This window comes from Peromyscus californicus, unplaced genomic scaffold (assembly GCF_007827085.1).
Source record: "Peromyscus californicus insignis strain IS unplaced genomic scaffold, ASM782708v3 Scaffold_6__1_contigs__length_162567912, whole genome shotgun sequence".
Classification (NCBI taxonomy): Eukaryota; Metazoa; Chordata; class Mammalia; order Rodentia; family Cricetidae; genus Peromyscus; species Peromyscus californicus.
Genome location: NW_026294584.1, coordinates 135,802,572 through 135,829,388, shown reverse-complemented (window position 1 = coordinate 135,829,388; position 26,817 = coordinate 135,802,572). Strand labels below are relative to the sequence as shown.

The window sequence follows — 26,817 nt, the reverse complement described above, 5'->3', positions numbered from 1 at the left end:
CCCAGCTGTGGTGAAAGGATTGTTGGGGGCCAGTCTGGGCAACAAAGAAGACCCTACCACTACCACCACCACCACCACAAGAACAAAAAAAGGAATCCAGAAAGGAACTATTTCTGCATCCCTATGGTATTAATATTTTACTAGACCTTCCTGCAGCCCTGTGACCACATGGACACCACACACATGTTCAGTATACTTGTCCCAGAGTCTGTACAGCCTTGTGTGTGCACATGTGCTAGGGGTAGGTCCCAGAGCCTCCCATGGTAAGCATAGACTGTACACTGAGCCACACACCCCCAAACTATGGTCCATGCGTCTAGTTTGGAACAGTTTTATTTGGACAAAGTGAAAAAAGCCCGAGTTTTGGAGGGAGGAGCTTTGTATTAGTAACGATCCTTCCATGGCCACCATCCATGCTTTCCCTTGTCCTTAGGTGAATGCACAGAGTTGTCTCTGGTGGGGTTTTGACTGTCTTACAGAGAGTGAAGCCATTCAGGTGGTTATTTGCATACACATCCGCCCGCCCCCAGGACCAGGTTTTAAGTTAGGTGGGACTACTGTAGTTTCTTTCCTGTGATGGGAATTGTCTCTGCTCCACTAGCCAATTGTCAGGAGTGGTTTGGCGGAGTTGTATTGACGAGTACATAACCGGAATAAAAGGTGGGCCCAAAGGTGGTGGGGAGGACGGACTGCCAGCAGCCCTGGGAACAATCGAGGTTGGCGGCTTGATTCAGGTTCCCCGTTCCCCTTGGGAACAAGGAAGTGGTGGTGGTGCCAGCAGAGAGCTGGACCCCCAGCAGGAACAGCGGAACAACTGGTGACGCGGACTCCTCATTCTGTCTTGTAATTATTGTGTACAGATTCTGCCTCTTAATGGGAGGCAAGGCAACCGTGACTTCCTTACAACTTTTCAGTTTGTGTTTTGGTTTTGTGGGAAGTTTCATTTTATGCAGTCTAGGCTGGCCTAGAACTTGGTTATTGGCAGCCGAGGACCTTCAGTTTCCTACCCTCCTGCCTCCACCTCCTTGGTGCTGAGATGACTGGCACATACCACCATGCTGGGGATGGAGGTGCTGGGGATGGAACCCAGGACTTGGGGCTTGCTATGCAAGCTCTCCACCAACTGAGCTGTGTCCCAGCCCTGGTTCCTGTTCTTAAAACAGGATTGTTAGCCGGGCAGTGGTGGCGCAGGCCTTTGATCCCAGCACTCGGGAGGCAGAGGGAGGGAAGTATGAGTTCGAGGCCAGCCAGGGCTATTAAACAGAAACCTTATCTTGAAATACCAAAACCAAAACCCCAGGATTGTTCTCTTAGGACCCGATGTCATCTGGTGGCATTATCCCACTTCCCCATAGCGGGCTGTGGAGGAAGGAACTGGGGCCCATGAGACTTGGAGTTCTTAATGTAACATGATTATAAAGTGATGAGTAGGAGACAAGACTCAAGAGTAGGAGCTGGAGAGATGGCTCGGTGGTTGTGAGTCCTGCTGCTTCCAGAGGACCTGGGTTCCTGCCCGGGTCTGGCAGCTCACAACCGCTTGTAACCTGAGCTTCAGGGCATCCAGCGCTCTCTTCTGGCTCCCAGGGTACGTACGTACGTACACACACACACACACACACACACACACACACACACACACACACACACACAAACTGAGGTTCAGTGTGAAAATGACCCCAGCTATTCACCACTAGGCAACAGTCAGCAGCAGGGCCCCAGAAACCACAGCTTGGTTCTTCAGGAGACATTCCTTGTCAGTCATCTGCTGTGCTGATTACAGGACAAGGATTTAGCCAGCTTTATTCTAGGTCATGTCCCACAAGCACCCACTAGGAGGGATCGGGGACCATACTTCAGGGTGGACATCTGGGGCAGGACAGCGACCCTGAGGTGGCCATACTGCTCGGTTGGGTTCATTTGACCATTAGTGATGCTCGGGGGCACATGGTTCAGGCCAGGTTTACTTCTAATGTCACAGTGTGAGTGCTGGAATTAACACTGTCCTACGCTGACGCAGCTGCCCCGCACCTGCCTACAGGAGGAAATGCTGGTGTAGACCAGCCCTTCCATCCTTACTGCGCCTGCGCCTGCCATAATACACGAGGCCGTGTCTATTGTTAAGCAGGTGGTTGGGGCTTCTGACCGCCCCTGGTAAGTAGTGAAATGGGTCATTTCTTCTGAGGTAGCACTACAAGTTAGATGATGTACAACAGGGTAGGCATCTTGGGATTCCGGCACTACCACCTGGTCTCAAGTGTAGGGCCAGAGATGGCAGCAAGGGAGGGCCACCGTAGATTACTCAAAGCACTTTAAGATGCGTTCTCCGATGCCAATGAAGTAGACGCCCTGGGCGATCCCAAAGAGGGGAGCTATGACCAGGGCCCGGCAGCCCGCGCCCTTCATGAAGGCGGCTGCTCCCTCCTGTGTCCAGAGTTTCCTGTGAAGAAAGGAGAGCCTTGGTAGTTGAAGGCTAAGAGCATGCTTTCCCATGACTTTTCTCCAAGCTTTACTTTGGTTTTGTTGTTGGATTTGGGGAGAAGGTCTCTAGATAGAGCCCAGGCTAGTCCTGGGCTGGCCTCAACCTCCTGAGTGTAGGATTATATAGGATTACAAATGAGCTACCACCTCCTACCTTCTTTAAGACAAGACCTCAAGGTAGTTTAGGTTGACCTGTGTTCCCTCCTTCACCTCTCAAGTGCTAGGCCAAAGACAGGCTATTAAACCCCACTTGGCCAAGTATTTGTGCACCTTCCTTGGTATTGAAGGCTGCAGGGTGAGAGGGACTTAGCAATTCCGAATTGTCAGGACTTTGATAAGAGGAATGGGGAGAAGCAAAGAGACTCATGGAAGAATCGGGAAACTCCCAATACTGCATCCTCTGAGAAGTGAGGGGCCAACATATTCCAAGGCAGCTCCAAGTCCTGCCGTGAACTGGGCCTTGAGCTGGCATGGCATCTGGGGTGCTGGGCTCACCTGGCACAGTCAGTGACCCCACTGTAGATGTCCTCGCCCGGGGCTTTCTTCAGGGTCTGGATTCGAGTCTTCAGAACTGGATGAAGCAGAAGTTAAAGCAAGTAACAAACAAAGACCAGGCCCTGTGAGGCCAGGTCTGTGGCTGTGAGGTGAGCAGCCTTCTCTGCCTCCCCTTTAGAGGGACAAGTGTTGCTGCTTGCCTGTAAGGGGGCTGTGTGTGGCCCCGAGCACACCGGGAGCATCTCCTCACAGTTTCCCCAGTGCCAGCTCTCAGACTGGGAACTACCAGGAAGGAAAAGCACTTCCTGTGGAAGGTGAGGCACTGTGGTGACAGGGAACAGTGAGGACATCTAGCCACCTTCTGTGAGGGCCTCTGGGGAGTTCAGCCTTAGCCGAAATGCCGAGGGGGTTGGGGACTGGGGCTGTTTGACCTGCTGCTAGTGCAAGCTCCGTCTGTGCTTAGACTGTGTGAGCCTGATCCGGAAAGCAGGATGACCTGAAACCCCCAACCCCAGCCCTCTCCACACCTACCGTCCAAAGGGGTGACAGCTACGGCGGCCACAGAACCTGCTGCGCAGCCCGCCACGAAAGAGTGTGTGAAGGGAGCCTTGCCGGTGAGCTCGCAGACCCCAAGCTGGTTCAGGTTCGCAAACAAGGGGAAGTAGATGACCGAGAAGGGAATGTCCCTGTGGAAGGGAAGGACGACCCTCTGGGTGCCCCTCAGCAGCCTCCCCAGGAGCCCTGGGGCGCAGCAGATGGGAGAAACGCCCCCATTTGGCAGAGAGGACGTTCTTCCCGTGTCCTGCTCCCCCCCCCACCACACACCTCACCTGTAACCCGCAGAGGAACCACCAGGAGGGAGAGCAGTTTGGTAAGATGAGTAAGGCAGGCAGGTCCCTAGATAAGACTTCGGGGCCTGGGGCCGGGCTTGGGAAGAGGGCTCACCTGAGGAGAGTAGCACCCAGGCCCCTGTAGAGACCAGCCAGGCCCTGAGTGCGGAGCAGCTCCCGGGCAATGAGGATGGCCGATGGGCGCCTGCGGGTGGAAGCCGAGCCGGTGCTGTAGGGCCGGGAGGTGGGCGCAGCCGAGGCAGAGCCCTGATGACCGACAGCTGGGGAGGAAAGGCAGCATGTCTGCACCAAGCCCAGCCCGTACCCAAGGGGTTCTCAGGGGTGGACCTCTCCCAGTCCTCCCAGCCTGATTAAAACCCTTGGATGGTCCGCCATTTCCAGCTCTTCGAGCCTTTTCAGCTAGTTGCATCCTGCTAGCACTTTGAGACAGAAACACCGTGTATATCCTGCTTAATGTTAAACGGCACCAGCAAATGCTTTTGTCTAAAATCACCTCCTCAGTCTTCCAGGGTTGCGTCCTCCCTTACTCCAAGATCAAGGGCACACGCCCTTTATCACCTCCTCCGACTCACAGAATGCAGTGTTACACCATTTTAGTGTCATATTCAATGCCTATGACTTGGTGAACTGAAGCTAGGCTTGTCTGTTCACTTGGAGGGCTGAGGCTAGAGGATTACTGCTAGTTAAAGAAAAAACATGGGGCATGGTGGCACATAGCTTTAATCCCAGCACTCAGGAGGCAGAGGCAGGTGGATTTCTGTGACTTTGAGGCCAGCCTGGTTTACATAGTCCCAGGCCAGTCTGGGCTACCTAGTGAGACCCTGCCTATAAAGAGTCAAGAAATAATAAGAACAACAGACAAACATCTAGTGATTGAGATGGAATTATTTTCCCTGAGCTTTTAAATTGCAGGCGAATTGAGGTATAGGAGAGTTCCCCCAGCTATCTTGCAAGTTTAAGGCCAGCCTGGGTTACAAGAGACTGTTTAAAAAAAAAATAATAATTCATGTAAAGGTGAATAAGCCCAGTGTATTGGTGCATGTCTGTAGTCCTGACATTTGGGAAGCTGAGGCATGAGGATTGTGACTTTGACATCAGCCAACTTGGGCTGCATCAAGGCCATCTTACTGGATGGATGGATGGATGGACGGATGGATGGATGGACGCATGGACTGGCAGATGGACAGATATGGTTACTGATTGATTGATAATAGATATGGTAGAACTTGTGGGTCCCACTAATGACCATAGAATTTAATGTACTGAGAGTGTGTATTTATTTTAGAAGTCAGTGTTTGCTGGACATAGTATTATGGACCTGTAGACCTGATTAGTCAAGAGCCTGAGGCAAGAGTTCAAGGTCAGTTTGGCAGTATGGTGAAACCTGGTCTTGAGACAAAGCCGGCTAGGAAACAGCTTGATGGTAGAGGGCTTGCCGGAGGTCATGAGACCCTGGGTTTGACCCCAGCACCACAAAGACCAAACGCAACAAGAAGTGCTTAGGTTCTTCGCTGAGGTTACTAAGTTCTTGCTCAGAGGAAATAATTCCAACTCACATCCCGGCCTTCCTTAGCATCCGAAGGCAGCAATGGAGGCAGTTATCTTATCGATTGTCTCATTTCTTTCTGCTTTTCTTTGGAGGGGACCTGGGGTGTGGCTCAGGGCTTGACTGGCATGTGTGCTGCTAAGGTTCAATATCCAGGTCTGGGCAAGGGCTGTGGGGTGAGGAGAGAGAAGGAAAGGCTCAGATGGAAAACTGGACTCCTGCCTACCCAGCAGTTTTTAGACAGAACCCGAGGGAAGCAGCCACGGGGCCATGTGTGTACATGTGGTTCTTTTAGCCAAGGCTGAGCTCCCCTTCAGCCCGGGGATTACAGACAAGCCCACCACTCTGGCTCTTTTCTCTGCTGTTGCTCTTAGTGTGGATGGTTAGTTTGGGGTTTTGTTTTTTGAGACAGGGTCTCACTCTGTAGCCTTGGCTGGCTTGGAACTCACGGAGATCCACCTGTCTCTGCCTCCTGAGTGCTGGGATCAAAGGCATGCGCCACCACCGCCCGGCTTCGTGCTAGAATTTCTTGAAAAGGTGACAAGGCAGGAGCTTCCTCTTGGCAGACAGGAACACATGGGCTTCCTGAAGCTGCTGAAATAACTCTATCTGGAACTCGGCTGGACTCCAGCACAAGTGTGCACAGCAGAGCCGAGGGCAGTGGTGTTGAGTGTGTTACACATTAGCTTATTTAACCAGACACTGACTGACCCCTGCCAAGAGGCCCCGTTTCTTCCTCAGGCTCTCACTGTATGTGTGCCATGGTCAGCATTCCGATTTGTTTGTCTTTCCACATTTGAATTTTTGCTTTTGTTTGTTTCTCAAGACAGGGTTTCTCTGGCCTCGAACTTATAGAGATCCGCCTGCCTCTGCCTCCATAGTGCTGGGATTAAAGGTGTGCACCACCACTGCAAGGCCCATAGTTGGAAAAAAAATGTTTACTAGTTTATGTGTATGTGTTTTGCCTGCATGTATGTCTGTGCACCACATGTGTGCTGTGCCCAAGGAGGCCAGAAGATGGCATTGGATCCCCTGGAACTGGAGATGGTTGTGAGGTGCCATGTGTGTGCTGGAATTGAACCCCAGTTCTCTGGAAGGACAGCAAGTGCTCTTAACTACTGAGCCATCTCCAGCCCCCTAAGCCCCAGTTTAAAAAATCTTCAGGAATCCAACCTGAGTATCAAGGCATCAGCATGGAGGTGTGAGATGAGCTTCCGCCTTCTAGAACCCAGGCTCTTGTTGCTGCTCCTTGGTCTGGAGCTGAGAGGGTTAAAAACATGTCTGTTGACCTAGAAGCTAAGCGTGCGTGAGGCTGGTGGTGGGAGTGTGCGGTGCAGTGTACCCTGTGCTGAACCCAGCCTTGCTGGTGCCATGAGTTGGGATGTGCCTCACCTAAGCGGCCAGCATCCTGCAGCTGAATCTTGAGCATTTCCATGGGACAGGTAACCACCACCTGGCATATTCCAGCCCCACACCCGGCCAGCATCTCCATCTTCAGGTTCCGCTGTGCCCTGTGGGACCAGAAGTAAGGTCCTTAGTCTCAGGCCGGCCCTGCCTCACTGTGCCCATCCACCTTCTTTGATAGTTGGAACTGTTTTGTTGTTTTTAAGACAGAGTTTCTCTATGTAACCCTGGCTGTCCTGGAACTTGCTCTGTAGAACAGGCTGGCCTCGAACTCACAGAGATCCTCCTGCCTCTGCCTCCTGAGTGCTGGGATTAAAGGCGTGTGCCACCGTGCCTAGCTCTCCTTTGTGTTTTTTGAAACTGTGTGTAAAGCAAGCTGTCCTCAGTTTTGCTGCAGCTCCCCTGCGGCTGCCGCCTACCTCCTGGAAGTACAGACCATGCACTGAGCATGCTTGAAGCTAGATTTCCAGCAGAGGCTCGAGGGAGGCAGCCTGTACACCTGAGATGAAATCAGAAACTACAAAACACCAGTGTCCAGTCAGGTTCTTGTTCCAGCCTCTCAAGTACCGTCCCTAGGACAAGTGGGGACACAGAAGACGCGGGGGGTGGGGGGGGGGGTGGGGGGTTTGTTGGGGGTGAATGTCTAAAAATCTGTTAGCTTGTTGGGTGTGGCCACTCAAGGCTACAATTTTGAGCACTCAGGAGGTAGAGGCTGGAGGATCTCTGTAAGTTCCAGGCCACACAGAGCTAAATAGGGAGACTCTGTCTCAAAAGTAAAAACAAACAAACAAAAAATGAAAAACAAAACAAAAAAATGTAGCAGCTAGTTGCTAAATACATCGGTATATATTCTGTGTGTTCTGTATTTTCTCTTGAATATACTGTCTCTGAATATACAGTGAAGGGCTCTATGGTGCCATCACCAGGCCTTACCCATCTTGAATGAGCAGCTGCCGTAAGAAGTCATTGGCTGCCAGCTTGATTGCCTTCTCTGGCGTGACCAGGGTAAGGTTTACCGCAGCGCCTGGAGGTGAGACATGAAGACGGGAGCAATGGCTGCAGCAGAAGTGACCAGTCCTGGAGTCTGCCCCTGACAGGCAGAGCTCGGGGCTGAACAGGTCTGCAGAGGCCACGCAAGGCAACACAGTCCGTCTTACAGGTACCGTTTTCATTTCCTCTCCCCAACACGTTTTCCTTTTATCTGTAATCTATTCAGTATTATCGTGTGTGGGCATGCACATGCCCCAGCACACATGTGGAGGTCAGAGGACAACTCTGGAGTCAGTTCCCTCCTTCCACCTTTACATGGTTCTGGAATCAAGGTCAGGTTGCCAGGCCTGTGTGCAATCACCTCAGCGGTTGGGATACCTGCCAGACCCCTCTTAATTTTGGAGTCAGGGGCCTTGCACAGCCCAGGATGGCATGGAAGTCACAATCCTCCTGCTTCCTGAGCACAAGCATGACAGGTATGCCACCGTGAAGCATGTTGTCCTCCCATGCAACAGGCAAGCTGCGGGCACTCTGGAAATTTTGAGACAGGGTCTCACTACACAGCCCTGGCTGACCTTGAACTCACAGAGACCCACCTGTCTCTGCCTCCTGAGTGCTGGGATTAAACGTGTGGACTACCACACCTGCCTGGTTTGGTTTGTTGGTGTTATTTATTTTCTTTTTTCAGATTTTACTTTGTAGAAGATTATTTTGTGTCTGTAAGTGCTTGCCTGCATGTGTGTGCACCCATGCATGTCTGGTACCTGCAAGTTAAGAAGACACACCTGCCGGGGCGGTGGTGGTGCACGCCTTTAATCCCAGCACTCGGGAGGCAGAGGCAGGCGGATCTCTGTGAGTTCGAGGCCAGCCTGGGCTACAGAGTGAGTTCCAGGAAAGGCGCAAAGCTACACAGAGAAACCCTGTCTCGAAAAACAAAAACAAAAACAAAAAAAAAAAAAAAAAAAGAAGACACACCTGATTCTTTGGAATTAGAATTACAAGTGGCTGTGAGCTGCCCTGCAGGTGCTGGGAATTAAACCCAGGACCTCTGGAAAGACACCCAGTGCTCTTAACTGTTGAGCTATCTTTCCGACCCCCAAATTTTTATTTTATTTGCATGGTCTTTGTGTGTGTGTCTGTGTGTGTGCTGTGTCTGCGTGTGTGTGTGTGTATGTCTGTGTGAGTGTGTGTGTGTGTGTGTGTGTGTGTGTGTGTGTGTGTGTGTGTGTGTGTGTGTGTGTGTGTGTAGTGCCTATAGAGAGGACCAAAGATGATCCTCCTGGAACTGAAATTACAGGTGGTGTGAACTACCAAATGTGGGTCCTGGGAACCAAACTCAGGTCCTCTGGGAGAGCAATGCTTGCTCTTTCTCTTCCTTCCTTCCTTTCTGTTTCTTTTTTTGAGACAGGGTTTCTCTATGTAGACCAGGCTGGCCTCGAACTAACAGAGATCCGCCTGCCTCTGCCTCCTGAGTGCTGGGATCAAAGGCGTGTGCCAGCAAAGCCTGGATGCAATGTTGCTCTTAATGGCTGAGCCACTCTCCAGTCCCATTCTCCGCCTTAAACTCCTGTTTTCTTTCTGGGTGCATGTGCCCCATTACCAAGAAGTCATCTATGTGTGTTTTGTTGTTGTTTCTCATTTTGGTTTGTTTGAGACAGGATCACATGTAGCCTAGGACAGCTGGACCTGAACTCCCTTTGTGACTGGGGATGATTTCGAACTCTTGATCCTCCTGGCTCCATCTCTCAAACGCTGGGATCACAGGTGTATGCAACCACACCTGGCTAAGAAGTCACCACATTCTATCTTGCTGGTATCTTCCACCTCTGATGGTGAATAAGCAGCCTGGGGAATTGGGCAGCTCTCCCTTTTTATGGGAACTGGGTGATCCACACACATTTGTCCTTGTTCTCTGGGGTCCCAGCATATCAGTGCTTTCCCAGCACAGACCTATGACCCACATTCCAAGGTCTCATTATGGATGTGGAAGCTGCAGACAGCAGCATGGGGTCATGTGGGGCTGAGCTCACGGCTCTGTGGGTCATTCTATGTCAGAGAGTAAGAGGGGAGGGAGGCAGGGGAAGGCTGGGGGCATTGCTTTAATCACAGCACAAGAGAGCACCTCCAAGGAAGCCCTAGCTAGAAGCAGCTGTCTCCACATTGAAGACTCTTGAAAGCCGGGGTAGTCCAGAGACACCTAGTATTCCAGGCCCCAACCCAGCAGCTCCCTGTGTGGAATGAACACCATACCACTGCACTACAAGCTCACAAACAGTGGGTTGCATGCACCATCACGTCACCCTTCATAGAGGAGCCTGGACTCCTTCGGGAGTTCAGAAGCCCACCTCGGTACATGCCCAAGAAGCCCTCGGCACGCGCCGTCTTCATCAGGCAATCTGTCCTAGAAGCAGAGGCCAGAAAGGAAGTTAGTAGTGACCAAATGTACCTCTTCCCCTTCCTGGGCGCACCTCAGTTGGCCTTGCCTCCCAGCTCCCTCCCTGACGAAGCAAAGGAAACCTCAGACCCTTCCTGGGGCCCTCCCGGCCTTCACTTCTCTCACCAATACCTACATTCCCTTATACACAGCTTTCCCCTGCTGGTTCTGCAGTCGGGTCTTGGCAAGGTCAATGGGAAACACACAGGTCACCCCCACGAGTCCTGCCACACCTCCGTTGATGAGTTTTGCAGCGATGCTAGGCCATGGGGAGGAGAGGAAGAGACGTGGTGTGAGAGAGGACACTTGGCAACAGCCAGCTTCAGTAGGGGACATGAGAGCAGGCCCAGGCAGAGAAAGTCAGGAGTGGCCGCTACGGGGCTTCCAGCTATAGGTCAGTCCCTGTCCCCTCCCTCCACACAGGCTAGGAACCTCTTTCCAGGAAGCCCATGTTGACCAGCCTGATCGCCTAGCGTTGACACAGTGAAGGGTTCACCAAGCTAAGACGCTGCAGGCCTGCTGGGCAGGGGGCCCACCTGGGAGTTGGCAGGCCTTAGCTTGGCCTTCAAAGATACCCTCCAGCCTCTCTCTCACCCTCGGAGGCCTGAGAGAAAGTTTTCAAACAACCTCCAACCTCCTTTCCTGTTGAAGGTCAGGAGAAGGTGGTGCAGATGAACCCTGGCTGGGCAGTTGACTTGGGCAAGTTGCCTCAGTTCTATGAACCTCCATTTCCCTCGCCTAAGGGACTGTATAAGGACTAAACAAATGAACACCAGGTAAATGACAGCTGTTGTTAAGGACAAGACACCCTCCAGGCTGGAGAGATGGCTCCTCAGTTAAGAGCACTTGTTGCTTTTGCAGAGGGCCCAGGTTCGATTCCCAGCACCCACATGGCAGCTCACAACCATTGTAACTCCAATTCCAAGGGATCTGACACCCTCTTCTGACCTCTGTAGGCATCAGGCATGCACATAAATTATGCAGATAAAACAGTCGCATAAAATAAACCTAAAAAAAAATTTTTTTTTAATGGGTAAGATACCCTGTCTCTAACCATGGGTGCTTCTTCTTAGCAAGAGATAACTAGGATTAACAAGCAGTATGCTATCTGTCTTCTGTAAACGCATGCTTCAGGCAACACGGCTCCTCTTCCTGCCTAAAGATACGAGTCTGGGAATAGAAAACAAAGCTTTCTCAGACTCCTTGGAAAACAGTCAAATGTTCTTATCTTGCAGGCCATGGGCAGCCATGGGGACGACACTTGTGGGAGAGCAGCTGAACACAGGTCACAGTAGGTTTCTTCACAAAGGGACTAAGTAAGCAAGAAACTGGTAACGAAGAGGGCCGTGGCTGAAACTTCCCTGAAGAGATGTGTTAAAACAATTGAAAACGTTACTACAGGGGAGGGAGTATAAAGAGGATCTCATGTAGCCCAGGCTAGCCTCAATCTTACTATGTAGTCAAGGCTGGCCTTAAACCTAATCCTTGAGCCTCTACCTCCTAGAGGTGGGAAATAGGCATGCACCATCATGCCCAGCTTGCAAACTGTATTTTAACAATACTGTGTGTGTGTGTGTGTGTGTGTGTCTGCTTGTGTATTTGGGGAAATATGTATTTGGGGCAACAGGTCTCATTTTCTCTTCCCAATCATTCCCTCTGCAGTTCTCCTCATCTAGAGCTGGCACTGACCAGATGGTACCATTGCCACCCTTCCTCAACCAGTGCCCCCGAGGGCCTACCTCAGGTCCTGGCTGGACATCCTGCCGGCGATCAACCACTGGCAGCTCCCAAGACTCAGGCTGTGGCGTCCTCACAGGCAGCTGCTGTTGAGGCCAGTGGAGAGGGAAAAAGCGTGTCTGTGTCCTCCATAGAGCTGACGGGACACGGGATTCCTCAGGCCCCAGCACGTTCCACGTCCCCCCTTCCTAGACCTTTTGGAAATGTGCATTCAGACAGAATCCTTAACTGTTTGGACTTTGATCAGAAAATATAGGGAGGGGGTGAGAAAGGAGAAGCCCAAATGAAGAGGCCATCCCAAAACACTTTTGGGGAGTTCTGGGAGTAGTGGAGACATGGGCTATGAAGAAATTTTACCAGGAGTCCCTCTCACAGTAGACAAGGACTGCAATACTTGAGATGGTCTCCAGTAACTTTTTGTTTTGTTTTTTTCAAGACAGGGTGTCTCTGTGTAACAGCTCTGACTGTCCTGAAACTGGATCTTTAGACCAGGCTGGCCTCAAACTCACAGAAATCCACCTGTCTCTGCCTCCAGAGTGCTGGGATTAAAGGTGTGCACCACCACCAAGCAACTGTCACATTTTTTTTAACATGAGGAATAAGGGGGCATGAGACAGGGCCTTTCTATAGAACCCACACTGAGCTCAGACTCCCTCTGCAGATGAAGATGGTTTTGATCCCCCTGCCTCCATCCAAGTGCTGAGATTGTAGGTGTTGGCCATCCTGCCTGGCACATGGTTCTTAGCTGTGCTTTCTAAAGGTTCATATGAAACCAACTTGCATTGTGTCCTTGGATTTACTGAGTTACTTATAGTTTGTTTTGTTTTTCATGACAGGGTTTCTCTATGTATCCTTGGCTGTCCTGGAACTAACTCTGTAGACCAGGCTGGGCTCAAACTCACAGAGATCCACCTGCCTCTGCCTCCTGAGTGCTGGGATTAAAGGCGTGTGCCACTACTGTTGCTCTGTTGTTGTTTTTAAAGGTTTATTTATTATCTATACAGCATTCTGTCTGCATGGATGCCTGCAGGCCAGAAAAGGGCACCAGATCTCATTACAGATGGTTGTGAGCCACCATGTAGTTGCTGGGAATTGAACTCAGGACCTCTGGAAGAACAGCCAGTGCTCTTAACCACTGAGCCATCTCTCCAGCCCCTGTTGCTCTGTTTTTGTTTTTTGTTGTTGTTGTTGTTTGTTTTTTTGAGACAAAGTCTTTCTTGTAGCCCTGGCTGTCCTGGAATTCACTCTGTAGACCAGGTTGACCTGAAACTCACAGAGATCCACCTGCCTTTGCCTCCTGAGTGCTGAGATCACAGGTGTATGCCTCCATGACTGGTGTTACATTTATGATTGTGACATAAGGAAAACATCAAGACCATAGTCTAGAAATGGAAACTATAAAAATTGGAGGCTGAGTTGTCAGTGGTGTTGCACGCCTTTAATCCAGCACTTGGGAGGCAGAGACAGGTGAATCTCAGTGAGTTCCAGGCCAGCCTAGTCTACAAAGTGAGTTCCAGGACAGGCAGGACTGTTTCACAGAGAAACCCTGTCTCAAAAAAAAAAAAAAAAAAGAGGCTGAGACAGAGGATCCAAGTTCCAGGCTGTCCTCTGTTACAAAGTACTACAGAGAAAGACTGGTCCTAAGGTGTGTGTGTGTGTGTGTGTGTGTGTGTGTGTGTGTGTCTTCAGCTACATAACCAAGTTCAAGGTCAGCCTGAGATACATAAAATCCTGTCTAAAGGAAACAAGAACGAACAAGAAGGGCCGCACCTCTGAGCATCATCCTGCCTCCCGCCTGGTGGGAAAGTGCCAGGAAAGCTCATCCAGGCTGGCCTGGGAGCTGCCTTAGTACAAGCTGCTTTGGGGTCCCCTCTTCCATGGTTCTGGCTTTTCCTGAGGCTGCCAAGCAAGTATTAGTTATCTCTAGGTCTTTTCATTTTGGGGAAGGAGAGAGAGGAAGAGAAGGAGGAAAGTGACTCATAGACATTAATCACTTCAATTTTAAAAAAAAAAAATATTGAGGAGGCTGGAGAGATGGCTGGGTGGTTAGGAACACTTGCTCTTCCAGAGGATCCAGGTTCGATTCTCGGCATCCAGGTGGCCGATAACAACCATCTGTAGCTCCAGCTTTAGGAGGCTGGATGCAGTCTGCAGGCACACAGGTACCATGTGTGGTAGAATATTGTTTTAAGGTGTGCTACATTTGTTCATATTGCATTTGTTTAACTCTGTGAAGCTGTGTTACTGTGTCTGTCTAAAACACCTGAATGTCTAATAAAGAGCTGAACAGCCAATAGTGAGGCAGGAGAGAGAAATAGGTGGGGCAGGTGGGCAGAGAGGATAAATAGAAGGAGAAATCTGACACGGATGAAGAGCTGGAGGAGGAGGCATCAAGGGCCAGCCACCAGCCACCCAGCCAGCCACGGAGTAAGAAACAAAGAAAGGTATACAAGAATAGAGATAAAAGCCCAGAGGCCAAAGATAGATGGGATAATTTAAGGAAAGCTGGCTGGAAACAAGTCAAGCTAAGGCTGGGCATTTATAATTAAGAATAAGCTTTCAGCCAGACAGTGGTGGCACACGCCTTTAATCCCAGCACTCGGGAGGCAGAGCCAGGCGAATCTCTGTTGAGTTCGAGGCCAGCCTGGTCTACAGAGCGAGTTCCAGGACAGGTACCAAAACTACACAGAGAAACCCTGTCTCGAAAAACCAAAAAAAAAAAAAAAGCTTTCATGTGTGATTTATTTGGGAGCTGGGTGGTGGGTCCTCCCCCACAAGTCAAAGGACCAAAAAACCAACACCATCCATGTGGTGCACATATATACATACATGTATGCAAAATACCACAACCAGTTTTGGGACATAATACTGGGGAGAAATGACTAAGGTCTTATCTCTTGGGGACCTAAATTCTAGAAGCCTAGAAGCGACAGATAATCCACAGGAAAGCCTGAGGTTCCTAAAGAGTAAGAAACACGGCGCCTCATACCTATCCTCCCAGCACCTGGAAGCCGAGGCGGGAGGGTCTGCGTGCAAGGGCCGCCAGAAGATGAGCGTCGGTAAACTGTCTGCCTAGTAAGCACAAGCACCAGCCCTGGGGGCAGAGACACGTGCATCCCTGAAGCTGTTGGTCAGCCAGCCTAGCCTAATCTATACACTCCAGGTTCAGTGAGACACTGTCCCCAAAATAAAAGTGGAGCGTGGTGGAGGAAGTCTTCTGGCTGTGAACTCAGCCCACCACCTCCGCCATACGTGAAAGCGGGGTGGGGTGGGGTGGACTTTGAAGGGAAAAGCTGACGACAGTGTCAGTGAGGTCAGAGCAGGGTTTCACCAGGCAGCCATGCCGGTGTGAGGCTCGGGAAGAGCCCACAGGGGGGGATCTGGCTCCTTTAGCTTTGGGCCAGGGCCCCGCATCCCTCCCCAGCACTGCCAGACACGACTCTGCCAGCTGACTAGTGAGCTGAAGGGGCAGCTGGACCGGGAAAGCAGTTAGAAACAGGCAGGGACGCTGAGAGGCATGATGTGCTCAGGATGGAAGCCAATCAGAAGACCACAGCGTAAGGCTTCGTAACTCAGCAAGAGACGGGACAGTCCCCAGAGCACAAACTACCTGGGGGGCCAGAGCTCAGAGAAAGAGGGCAGAGTCGGGGAACACTGGAGCTGGTGGTGGGAGAAGCTGGGGGGCCTGGCAGTGTAGAAATTGCTCTGTTGGCCAAACAGAAAGGAGGACCACAGGAAAGACGAGAAACAGCCACACTTGGAGGGATCCAATGGAGCCGTTCCTGTTTCAGCAGCGTTCCTGTGGCAGGCTTTTATTTTGCTGTTTGTCTGATACTAGGGACGGAACTCTGGGCCTGGGCCTTGTTCTACCAAATGAGCCCTATTTTACATTTTTGTTTTGTTTTCTGAGACAGGGTTTCTCTATGTAACAGCCCTGGCTGTCCTGGAACTGCTCTGTAGACCAGGATGGCCTTGAACTCACAGAGATCCGCTTGCCTCTGCCTCCCGAGTGCTGGGACCGGATGTGTCACCACCACCTGACATCTATTTTACTTTCTGAGACAGGATCTTGCGAAGTCTGCCAGGCTGGCCTGGAACTCACTTCACTACACAGTCTAGACTGGCCTCCAACTTGTAATAATAATCTTCCTGCTTCAGCCTCCCCTCTGATTGGGATTGCAGGCCTCAATGATACTAATCCTTTCTTCCAGCCCATACCCAAATACCAGCTATATTCTTGTCCTTGGATCCTGAGACATTCAATTTACCTCACTGCATATCTTCCCAGAATTTCAGTTAAAAATTTACTATTGTAAACATACACATTGTGTATGCTCTATTTATGGTGTGTATGTGCGCCACAGCACACGTGTGTGGACAACCCTCAGGAGTTGGTTCTCACCTTTCACTATGTGAGGCTATAGAGCTTGTATAGCATTTTCTTTTAACCGTTGAGCTATCCTACCAGACCACAGAATTGCTGGTTTTATTTTATTTATTTTGGTTTTTCAAGACAGGGTTTCTCTGTGTTTCGTCCTGGAACTCCGTGTAGACCCAGCTGGCCTCGAACTCAAAGATCCATCTGCCTCTGCTGGGATTAAAGGCATGTGCTGGACTTTTTATTTTTGAGACAGTCTCACACTGTAGCCCAAGCTAGCCTCCAACTGGTGGCAATCCTCCTTCAGCTCCTGAGTTCTGGGATTATAGGCTGTGTGACAACTGGTTTTATGCAGGCCTGAGAATTGAACCCAGAGTTTAAGGGTTGTTAGGAAAGCATTATTATTAACTGAGTTACATTCCCAGCCCACTTCTTTTCTTATTTTTAACTATTGTGTGTCTGCACATGTGGGTCTAGGTTCCTGTGGAGGCCAGAAGTGGGCATTGGAGTCCTAAAGCTGAATTGATGAGGTTGTGAGCCACCCGTTAGGTAAGTAAAGTGAACTTTTAACCACAGAACTATGTCTCAGCTCCCTAGACTGCATATACATATATACATATGTGTGTGTATACATACACATATCCATACACATACATGTATATAGCTATAAAACACCCATATACATAAACATGCATATATACATACGTGTGTGTGTGTGTGTGTGTGTGTGTGTGTGTGTGTGTGTGTGTGTGTGCTTATGTATGTGAGTGTCTTGCCCACGTTTGTCTTTGTACTGCATATCTGGTGCCAGAAGAGGGTGTTAGATTCTCTGAGACTGGATTTACAATTGTAAGCTGCCATGAGTGCTGGGAATTGAACCTGGATCCTCTGGAGGGGCAGCCAGTACTTTTAACTGATGAGCCATCTCTCCAATCAAAAGTTACTGAAATTCAGCAATGGGACAAGGAATTTGCAACTCAGCCTCGACTCCCATCCTGTCTGGGTGAAGGCAGGTCCAGGCTGCAGAGTCCTCATCCTGGTCAGGGTCCTGTCCCTGCCATCTCTTAAAGCTCAAACACTGTGCTTTTCTAGATGCCAGAATCTTGGGACACTTGGTGGCAAAATGTCATGTTAGCTGGGCAGTGGTGGTGCACACCTTTAATCCCAGCACTGGGGAGGCAGAGCAGGCAGGTCTCTGTGAGTTCGAGGCCAGCCTGGTCTGCAGAGTGAGTTCCGGGACAGCCAGGTCTACACAGAGAAACCCTGTTTCAAAGGGGGAAAAAAAGATCATGATATTAAAGGTCAGAAGTTCTTTGAGATGTAAATAAACTGCTTTGAAAAAAAACTCCCAAGTCGCTGCTTAGGAAGTGCAGAATCTAATCTTTCTCTATTAAGTCAAAGCAAGGGAAATAGACATGTGGTAGCCCTTTGGGTTACATTCCCTGTTTCTAGAGCAAAATTAGATTAGTCTGAAATCAGTGCTCCTTGGCAGTGAGAACGGGCACATTTGAGGTAAGTCCGGGAACAAAGGGACATCCTGAGCCTGGGCACTCACAATGTTGCTCTGCAGTATTTGCTGGTGGGTGTTTTTTGTAGCCCCGGGTTCCCTTTAGCAAACTCAGGTATTCAACCACCTGATGTGGGTGCTAGGAACCAAGCCCAGGTGCTTTCCAAAAGCAACAAGGCTCCCTTCTGTCCCGTGGGGGAAAAAAGTTTTTGTTTTTTTAAATTTAGCCAGCCACGGTTTTAGAGGAATCTTATCAGGAAAATCCTAAACTTGGAAGAGGCCCAGACTGCCCGGTCCTTCAGTATGTCTGTAGTATTGAATGTCTGTAGTATTGACAGGCAACCGGGTTGTAGCTTAAAGATCCCTTTCCCTTCAGGGAATATAGATTTTACTGGTGCCAACACTTTGAAAGGCCAGGGCTGGCAGTGTGGCTCAGTGGGAGTGCGATGACCTCATGGGCGGGAGGTTTTACATGGGGGCCTGAGCACTGAGGGGAAGATTCTGTAATCTGGAGCAGTGTTTGCCTCATTCCTGGGCAATGTCCCAGACTCCTTCTAATGAAGGACTTGTTAACCAGTGTCTTTAATAAAGGTGTAGCACTCTTCAGATCCCATTTTACAGATAGCTGTGTAGTAAGTGTTGTGAAGAGCCAGAGTTGAGGAAGGGCGCCGTGGGCCTGTGAAGGAGCAGGGAGCAAAGGCAGCTGGCAGAGTGGGGCTGGCGGCTGGCTCCCTGGTCCTGGCTGGTCTGGTTCACCACTGTGGGAGTAAGTCTGCAAAGGGTCAGCAGACGTGGAGAACTGTGGCAGCCAGGCAGAGCACTGCAAGTGCCCCAGAACCACTTTTGTGACCGTGGAGGTGGTGGAAGGGAAACACAGTGGCCTAAGGCTGATCTCTCTGGATGAACTGGACAGGGTTAGGAGAGGACTTCATGGCAATGTGCTGCGGTGCAGAGACTGGGGTGGCAGAGGCAGGAAGAACGAGGGCTGAGAAAAGTTCTAAAGCGTGGTGGCCACCCAGGCTGACCTGAGCGGCCTGGGGGTGAAGAGGGCAGCAGGAGGCGTTTTGGGGTTCACCTCCTGCACCACTGCAGGCCAGGGGAAGGACATCAGTACTCCTTCCATGGAGGTGCCCTTCGGTGGCCTCTCAGATGCCCAGCTCTCTGGATCACCTCTGTCACCTGCTGCCATCTGGTGAAGAAAGGGGCTGAAGATGTCTGAGCCAGAGCCAGGAGCAAAAGGTCTGAGCAGAGAGCTGTTTTGCAGCCTCTCCATCACCAAAGTCAACCCCATCAGCTACCATCCCCTCCATTTCTCTGAAAGAGCTGCTTGATAAATCTAAAGGAGGGCTTTTAAGACAGGGTTTCACTGTGCAGACCAGGCTGGCCTCAAACTGAACCCATTTCGGCCTGTCTTTGCCTTCTGAGTGCAGGGATACTTTCACTATCCATTTTTATAATGCTAAGCAATTAAAAAAAAGTAAACTCAGGAACACCATTTTCCCCTCATGGAATTTAGAGCCTTGCACATGTAGGGAAGTGCTCTCCCGCTGAGATCGACCCACAGCTCTTAAATCAGGGTCTTGTCGTTACCCAGACTGGCCTTGAACTTAATCAGTGGCCTATGCAGGCAGACCTGTATGTACTAGGCATTGCCTCAGCCTCCCAGCTAGGATTACAGTCCTATGTCACCAAGTGCTGCTTGGAAGGTGTGAAAGGAATGAGGCCGTCCAGAGTCACAGGATCGGGGGCGCCAGGCCCCAACTACAGCCCCAGCCTCTTGGCAGTCTTCATTGTTTCAAGATCAAGTTTAAAAGAAAAGAAGGTGGCTTACGCTTCATCTTTAAAGTTTTTATACAATGTGTGTGAGGGGCTAAGAGATTGGCTCAGTGGTTAAGAAGGATGGTTGAGGACCCAGGTTCGAAACCCAGCATTCACACAGTGTCTCACTACCACCTGTAATGCAAGGTCTAGGGGGATCTGATGCCCTTTTCTGGCACCAGGCATGCATGTGTTACACAGACATACATGCAGGCGAAACATCCATACACACACATGGTTTTTGGACAGTGAGTCTGATGTGTACAGGGAGGTCAGAGGACAGATTGTAAGGACTGGTTGTCTCCTTCCACTGTGGGTTCGACTGAACCCAGGTTTGTGCAGCAAACACCTTTACTGGCTGAGCCATCCCTCCAGCCTTGCTTTATCTTGCGATTCAATTCTGTTTCTGCACTAACTTGTTGCTATTGTAAAATTTCAAAGGTACAGTTCCAGGATGGACCAGGAGAAAACCAGGTCCTTCATTATTGGTAGACAAACCCATCCGGGGCGTGGCAGATGGCTCAGCAGGTCAGGGTGCCAAGTCAGATAACTTTCATGGGATCTACACCATGGGATCTACAAGGTGGAAGAACAAAGCCCTGTTCCAAGTGTCTGCCCTGAGTCTGGCATATCTCAGCCTACCACTCAAGCACTTTGCTGACTGATGGACGAGTGCGGTCAGAGTCCTGCCCCCACCACACCCTGTACAGTGCCTGCCACTCTTTTCTGCTCTCCATCAGCTCCAGCAGCTTCTTCAGGGAACTCATTGTCTTGCACCTAAGCCTTGCACACATTGGTAATGTGCCCAGGATGGATGCACTCTGCTCACGGACCAACAATAAGTTACAAACTGTTGTTTGGGAATCAAAGTGACCTATGAAGACAACCCCTGCCTTTGACTGCAGTTGATATTAACACAAGACAGCCAGCCTTCCTAAGCTGGCCTCTCTTAACACATTTACAAGCTGGGTAGGTCAGGGGGTCTCAGGAATGAGAACCAGGGCTGCTTCCTCCCACCAGCAGAGCACAGGGGTCTCCCAGGGCTAAGCCCCTCCCATCAGAGCGGCCTTTAGCTTCGTCTTGACTGTCTAGGAAGTACCCCACTTCCCAGGATGCTCCTGGATGCCGACTTCCTCTTCCCCGCTTGCAGTGGGTGATACAGAAGGCCCTCTCTGCTGGCTTACTTGCCATCTCTCCCTACCAAGTCTATGCTTGACACGAACAGACAAGACAACTTACCAGCTTTCAGGAAGGACCTTCTTTCTGCTTTCTCTGGAGTAAAGGACAGGGGCTGGGTTTCCTGTGAACAGGAACTGCTTTGTCCTTGGGGTGTTATCAGCCTGCAATCCTCCCTCCTTGTCCCTGCTGCAGCTCTCACATGGGCAGAGGTAGCAAGCAGGCAGTTACTAAGTCCTTCACTGCAGCCCTAGCCTTATCACGCTACACCTCAGTCTGGGTTTGGATCCAACCTCACAGCAGCCACCCGAAGCCAGAGCTCCCCTCCCCTGGTTACTAGTAGGGTGCTGGAAACACAGCTGAGAAACAACTTGACTAAGGCAGCTGCAGGAGCAGGGTGATGGGGGGGGGGGGGATTCCCCAACATTCAGAGACCACAGTGTGCGCAGCACTTCTGTGAGGCCTGAACGTTTCTGTGAAGACTCAACTCCTTGTCACTAGCCAAACACACTGGGGCAGATGGTAAGTGTGAGGAGGGGTCAGCCTGGAATCTAAGTCAGTGCTCTGGCCAGATGAGCATGGCTGCCGACCTGAACTACAGCAGCATCTGCAGGAGGGGATGTCGGTCCAAGAAGGGGGTATGTGTCATCTCACGTGTGCTGTGTCACTCGTGTGCTTCTTGGTCACATGCACTTTTTGTTTTCTGAGATAGGGTCTCACTGTACAGCTAGGCTGAAATCCACTATGTAGACCAAGCTGGTCTAAAACTCATAATCCTCCTGCCTCAGCCTCCAGAGTGCTGGGATTACAGGCATGCACTACCACACCTAATACATTTTTTTTTTTTTTTTGCAAGTGTGTGAATGGAACTCCACATTTTATATGTACATGCCATGCTAGGCAAGCACTCCACTATGGAGCTACATACCATCCTCATGTACTTTTATAATTGTAGGTAAATGTTATTGTTGCTCTTGCAGAGAACTGGAGTTTGGTTCCCAGCACCCACATGGCAGTTTACAATCACCTGTAACTCCAGTTCCAGGGCATTTAGATGCTCTCTTCTGACCTCTGTGGGTACCAGGCAAGGACGTGGTGCATACACAGCCAAAGCACATATACACATAAAAGAAAAGTAAACTTTTTAAAAGGAGAGCTGGGCGTGATTTTTCTGTGTAGCTCTGGCTGTCCTGGAACTCACTCTGTAGATCAGGCTGGCCTTGAACTCAAGAAATCCACCTGCCTCTGCCTCCTCAGTGCTAGGATTAAAGGTGTGCATCACTGTGGTCTCTGAGTTCAAGGCCAGCCTGGTCTACAGAGTGAGTTCCAGAACAGCCAAGGCTACACAGAGAAGGGAGAGAAAATTGAGCCAGGACTCCTGGGATTACGTAAGTCTGAGGGCAGCTTAGACTAACCAATGAATTCCAGGCCAGCCTCCCCTATAGAGTGACCCCGTCTCAAAACCAGGAACTAGAACCCCAAGACAACAAAAAGGCAGGGCTGGGATGTAGTTCAGTTGAGAGCCCCGTCGCCAGCATAGGATCAGCAGCAGTAGGAAGCAGAGGCAGGAAGAACAGAAGTTCCCAGGTGTACATGGTGAGAAAGCACATTCTAGTAAGCCTGGGCTTCATCAGACTGTCTCCAAGGAACAAATAAAAAGAAACTGGTGTGAGACTGTAGGCTAGGAAGGACTCATATAGAGGAGTTGAAAGCCAGGGCGGAAGGGAGCTTCAGCTTTGGTTTAGGGCTGTTAAAGGCCTGCTTGCTTTCAGAGTGGCCCTGCAAGATCCCAAGCCTGTTAGGAAGGCAGTTGTGTTCCACCCCTCTGAAGCACAGCGAACCAGTCTGGTGTTACTGGGATACCCTGATGACGACATAGGTACACAGCCAAGGTTTCCAACACTGTACTGGCAGGAGCTTGTTAAGTTTGTTGACTAAAATGCAGTAGCTGCTGATGGGTTGTTGAGGACAGACAATTAGACAGCACAGGACTAGTCTGTGGGCAAGGCAGTTCTGACGTGTCAGATACAGTTCAGAGAAACAGGAAGTCGACCTGGACTGAGACCACCGGAAGGCAGGCAGACAGAGCAGGTGGCCTGGACCAGGACGGACAGGACGGGAGTTCCTCAGCTTTGTTACTTTTTCCCAGGTGTGGAATACAGGACACCTGCTGCCACTATTCCCCGTTAGAGAGTAGTGTGGGCTGGATCCCAAAGTTCTTCAGAAGGTAGTGCTGTCCATTAGGTATGGAGGGGAAATTCAGCCTAGAAAGGTGTAAAGGTTTATAAGCTGAAATTTGACACCAGGCTCTTCCTAGGGGTTTGTTCTTAAACTGAGGCATCAGAACCACAGGGGGTGTCTCACGTCAGCGGACAGGGCCTTCCATGGGGCTGATCAGGCAGGAGGAGGAAGGAGTCAGAACCAGTTCCTGGTGATGTTCATTTGTTCATACTGTAGGTTCAGACCCCCGTTCTGACAACCACAACAGATCATACCTGGCCTGTGCGCTGAGGTCTGTCCAAGTCAAACGATGTGAATGCACCAAGAGCCCCCTGCTGCGATTGACTAAAGGGAACAAACACTCCTCATCACCTTCACTTTGTGGCTAAAGACTGCCTATCCCTTCCAGCACCTTGCTGGAGGCCAGGCTTCACCAGTGTTTTTCCTTCATTACTAACTCTAAGGAAGTCTGTTATTCAGAATACAAAGGGAAAAGACTAAGCGCCAGGCAGATGCTGCATCTCTAACAGCCTACCATGCATCAAGTGAATTCAACAAACTGCACCAAAAACGTGGCAGTGGGGATTCTGTGCTGAGCATGTACAGACATTTTCTCGTCGTCAGCGCCCAACAGTATAATTTAACATTGATTTACACAGGTTTTGTAAGAAACCTAGAGATGACAATATACAGGAAGATGTGCATAGATGACATGCAAATACCAGGTTACACAGGGACTTTAGCACCTGCAGACAGAGGTCCTGGAAGCGATCCCTGAGGATGCCGAGGGCAACTGTACTTACTGACAACTTGGTTAGGAGTCACTCCACATCTCAGTTTTTGGTATACTCCAGGTCAGGCTGTGCTGGGTCTTGTCTCTGCCTTCCTATAAAGACTTAACTGCTTCCCATAGCGAAAACTCTGGATACAACCTGAGGAACTGGCTTCATTTCTTCCAACCACTCTGCCCAGCTCTAACTGGCTAGACTAGGGTGACTGGTCCTATGCAGTCAGGAATGAACTAACAGGATTCTAGGAGCAAGCTGTGGTTTTCCACTCCTCAAATGGTCTCAAGACACCTGAATTAAAATTCGTGTCATGGAGGCAGAGGGGCAGGAACTGCAGCACACAATAGCTCAATCTGGGCATTTCCCAGCTGCCTTCTTGGCTGCTACTACATAGTTCATTCTGCACTAAAGCTTTGGCTAAAATCGCCTCAGGAAACTAGAGGAGTGAGCTTTGTAAGCACAAAGGACACTGAAAGAAATGCACAAACATTGTCCTTTCAAAAGCTCAAGGAACTGAATCCAGGGCAACAGATCAGCAAGGCCAAGCTACCAGAGCGAAGTGGGGGGTGAGGACAGTGGAGCCTGGGCAGCTGCAGCATGGGTACTCAGAGCTCAGCCACCTCTGGCTGAGCTGGCAGGATTCCCAGCCACCCAGGAGAAAAGAGCCCACAGCCCTCCAGCCAAAAACACCACTTGCATAACCACCGCAGGCCATAGGCCATTCACCTTCCAGAAGACCCCACCTGGGTATTTTCCCAACCGTTACTCTCTGCGAGATAGAACAAAGCTGCCCAAACAGGGGCTGCTTCCAGGTGGAAGTGCCTTTCTTCCTGAATGGGACACCAGAGACAAAACATCTCTGAAGTACCTTCAGCTTCTCTGATGGCCAAAATGGAGAGTGGCACCCAGGCAGTTTACAGCTTCCTTTCTTCCCTGAACCACACTCTTTTGTTTCTGTGCCAATTTTAACAAGGAAGCTCACAGCATAGATCGGGACAACTGTCTGCTTCAGCAAGTTTTACAACCAAGCTGACTGGTGGAAGGCATTTTTGTTGTTGGTATATACCGTGTTTAGCATTGGTTGTTTTGTCAAAAAGATGTATGTAGAACAGATTTTTTTTTTTTTTTTTGAGATGAGGTCTCTTGCACCTTAAGCTCTAAGCTATGCAGGCAAGGGGCCTTTGCTCTCAGCTCTGTAGTGCTAAGACCACCAGTGTGCACCACAACTGGTCTTATCAGGAGCCTCACACAGAGTACAGACACTGTCAACTCATCTCCATCAAGTTTTGTTAAAGATTTACTTTTAATTGATGTACATTAGGTGTTCTGCCTGTATGTATGTGCACAGTGGAGGTCACAACTGGGCACTGGAGCTCCTAGAACTGGAATTCCAGGCAGTTGTGATCTGCCATGTGGGTGTGCTGGGAGAGAAGCAAGTAATTCTAATCCTGAGCCATTCCTCCAGCCCCAGAGAAAAAACCTCTAATATCTGGCTTTCTTTGTTGAGGAATTCTTGTAGTATGAAGGCTCTCAGTGGAGAATATGTAAGTCAGAAACCCAAGTTAGTTCGTTTTTAAAGGAATAGTAGACACACACAAGGAAGCAGCCGTCAGTACGTAAGAGCCAGCGAGCAGCTGCACTGGTTTCTGAGAAGCGAGCACATAGGGCTGGAAGCCAGTGTCCTGCCACTTCACCTACAGCAACAGAATCAGTCACAGAGAGAGAACAATGTGACCATCAGAATGCCAGACCTGGGTTTCCTAAACTTTAGGTTTTCATCCTAAAGTTCACTCTCTTTGAAATGACAGAGACATGCAATCACTACACTAGAAAACGAAATGACATAGCAGATTTTCTAGAAGAAATGCCCTTTCTCCTACAAATGTTCTCAGGACTGTCTTTCTGTTGTTGTTTTGGAAGAGGCTTTGGACTGGAGAGTTGGCTCAGCAGATGAGAATGCTTACTTTTTTTTTTTTTTTTTTTTTTGGTTTTTCGAGACAGGGTTTCTCTGTGTAGCTTTGCGCCTTTCCTGGAACTGGCCTCGAACTCACAGAGATCCGCCTGGCTCTGCCTCCCGAGTGCTGGGATTAAAGGCGTGCGCCACCACTGCCCGGCTGAAAATGCTTACCTTTTAAGACCACCAATCTGAGTCTGACCAGAACCCCATGTGAAGGTGAAGGAGGCAGGGACTTGCTGCAGAGTTCTACCTCGCTGGCTTCAAGCTCCTCAATGTCCAGTCTTCAGAGCCCAGGGACTGTAGGTGGGCACATGTATGTTGGAATTTTTATGAAATGAAGATTACTTACAAATCTAAGGATAAAAGTAGCCAGGAGCTTTGGTTGAAGACTAAAGCTGATTAAAAGAACGTAGCTACTTCACCAAAAAGCTTCCCATAAACTAGAAATAAAAAAAACCAAGTTAGCCTAAGATTCCTTAGGCTTGTGGCTTCCTCTTCTGGACACTTTTAACTTGGATGACTGCAGGCTAGATTTATCTATGGTCCCTGCTGTGGATATCGCTCTGTATAAATAAAATGCTGATTGGCCAGGAGCCAGGCAGGAAGTATAGGCGGGACAAGCAGAGAAGAGAATTGTGGGAACTGGAAGGCTGAGTCAGGAGACGCTGCTAGCTGCCACCATGAGAAACAAGATGTGAAGGCAGAACTCGGAAAAGGTACCAAGCCACGTGGCTAAACATAAGTAAGAATTATGGGTTAAGTGTAAGAGCTAGTCAGTAATTAACTTGAGCTAATGGGCATACAGTTTATAAATAATAATGTAAGCCTCTCTGTTTACTTGGATCTGAGTGGCTACGGGTCTGGTAGTTGAGAGAAGATTTGTCCTGTGTCCCACCGGCAGGCTGGGACACAGAAAAACTTCAGCTACAGGTCCCCATTAACTGCCCACCAAAGGATCTGCAAGGAGCGCAGCCAATGCAGGCACAGTAATCACGGTAATCACCTTTGGGGAGAGGCTATCTGTACCAGCCATGTACT

The 26,817-nt window shown here is 50.0% G+C and overlaps 1 protein-coding gene across 5 annotated transcripts; it reads right to left on the bottom strand.

Annotated features, from left to right (window-relative positions):
- Window positions 1–315: 315 nt before the first annotated feature.
- On the bottom strand, window positions 316–24,076 carry Slc25a18 (solute carrier family 25 member 18). Of its 5 annotated transcripts, none has more exons than XM_052718991.1 (11): window positions 23,838–24,076; window positions 20,878–20,938; window positions 11,938–12,071; window positions 10,335–10,457; window positions 10,110–10,165; window positions 7,708–7,798; window positions 6,763–6,881; window positions 3,919–4,084; window positions 3,505–3,659; window positions 2,974–3,049; window positions 316–2,437 (listed from the first exon to the last, which is right to left on the bottom strand). In XM_052718991.1, exons 3-11 carry the CDS (start codon window positions 11,955–11,957, stop codon window positions 2,296–2,298), a joined length of 948 nt encoding a protein of 315 aa, XP_052574951.1. In that variant the 5' UTR covers window positions 11,958–12,071; window positions 20,878–20,938; window positions 23,838–24,076; the 3' UTR covers window positions 316–2,295. The 5 variants fall into 5 exon arrangements, with proteins under 5 accessions (XP_052574951.1, XP_052574952.1, XP_052574950.1 ...); XM_052718992.1 differs by having other exon boundaries at window positions 11,938–12,021; XM_052718990.1 differs by lacking the exon at window positions 20,878–20,938 and having other exon boundaries at window positions 11,938–12,129.
- Between the last annotated feature and the right edge of the window lie 2,741 nt (window positions 24,077–26,817).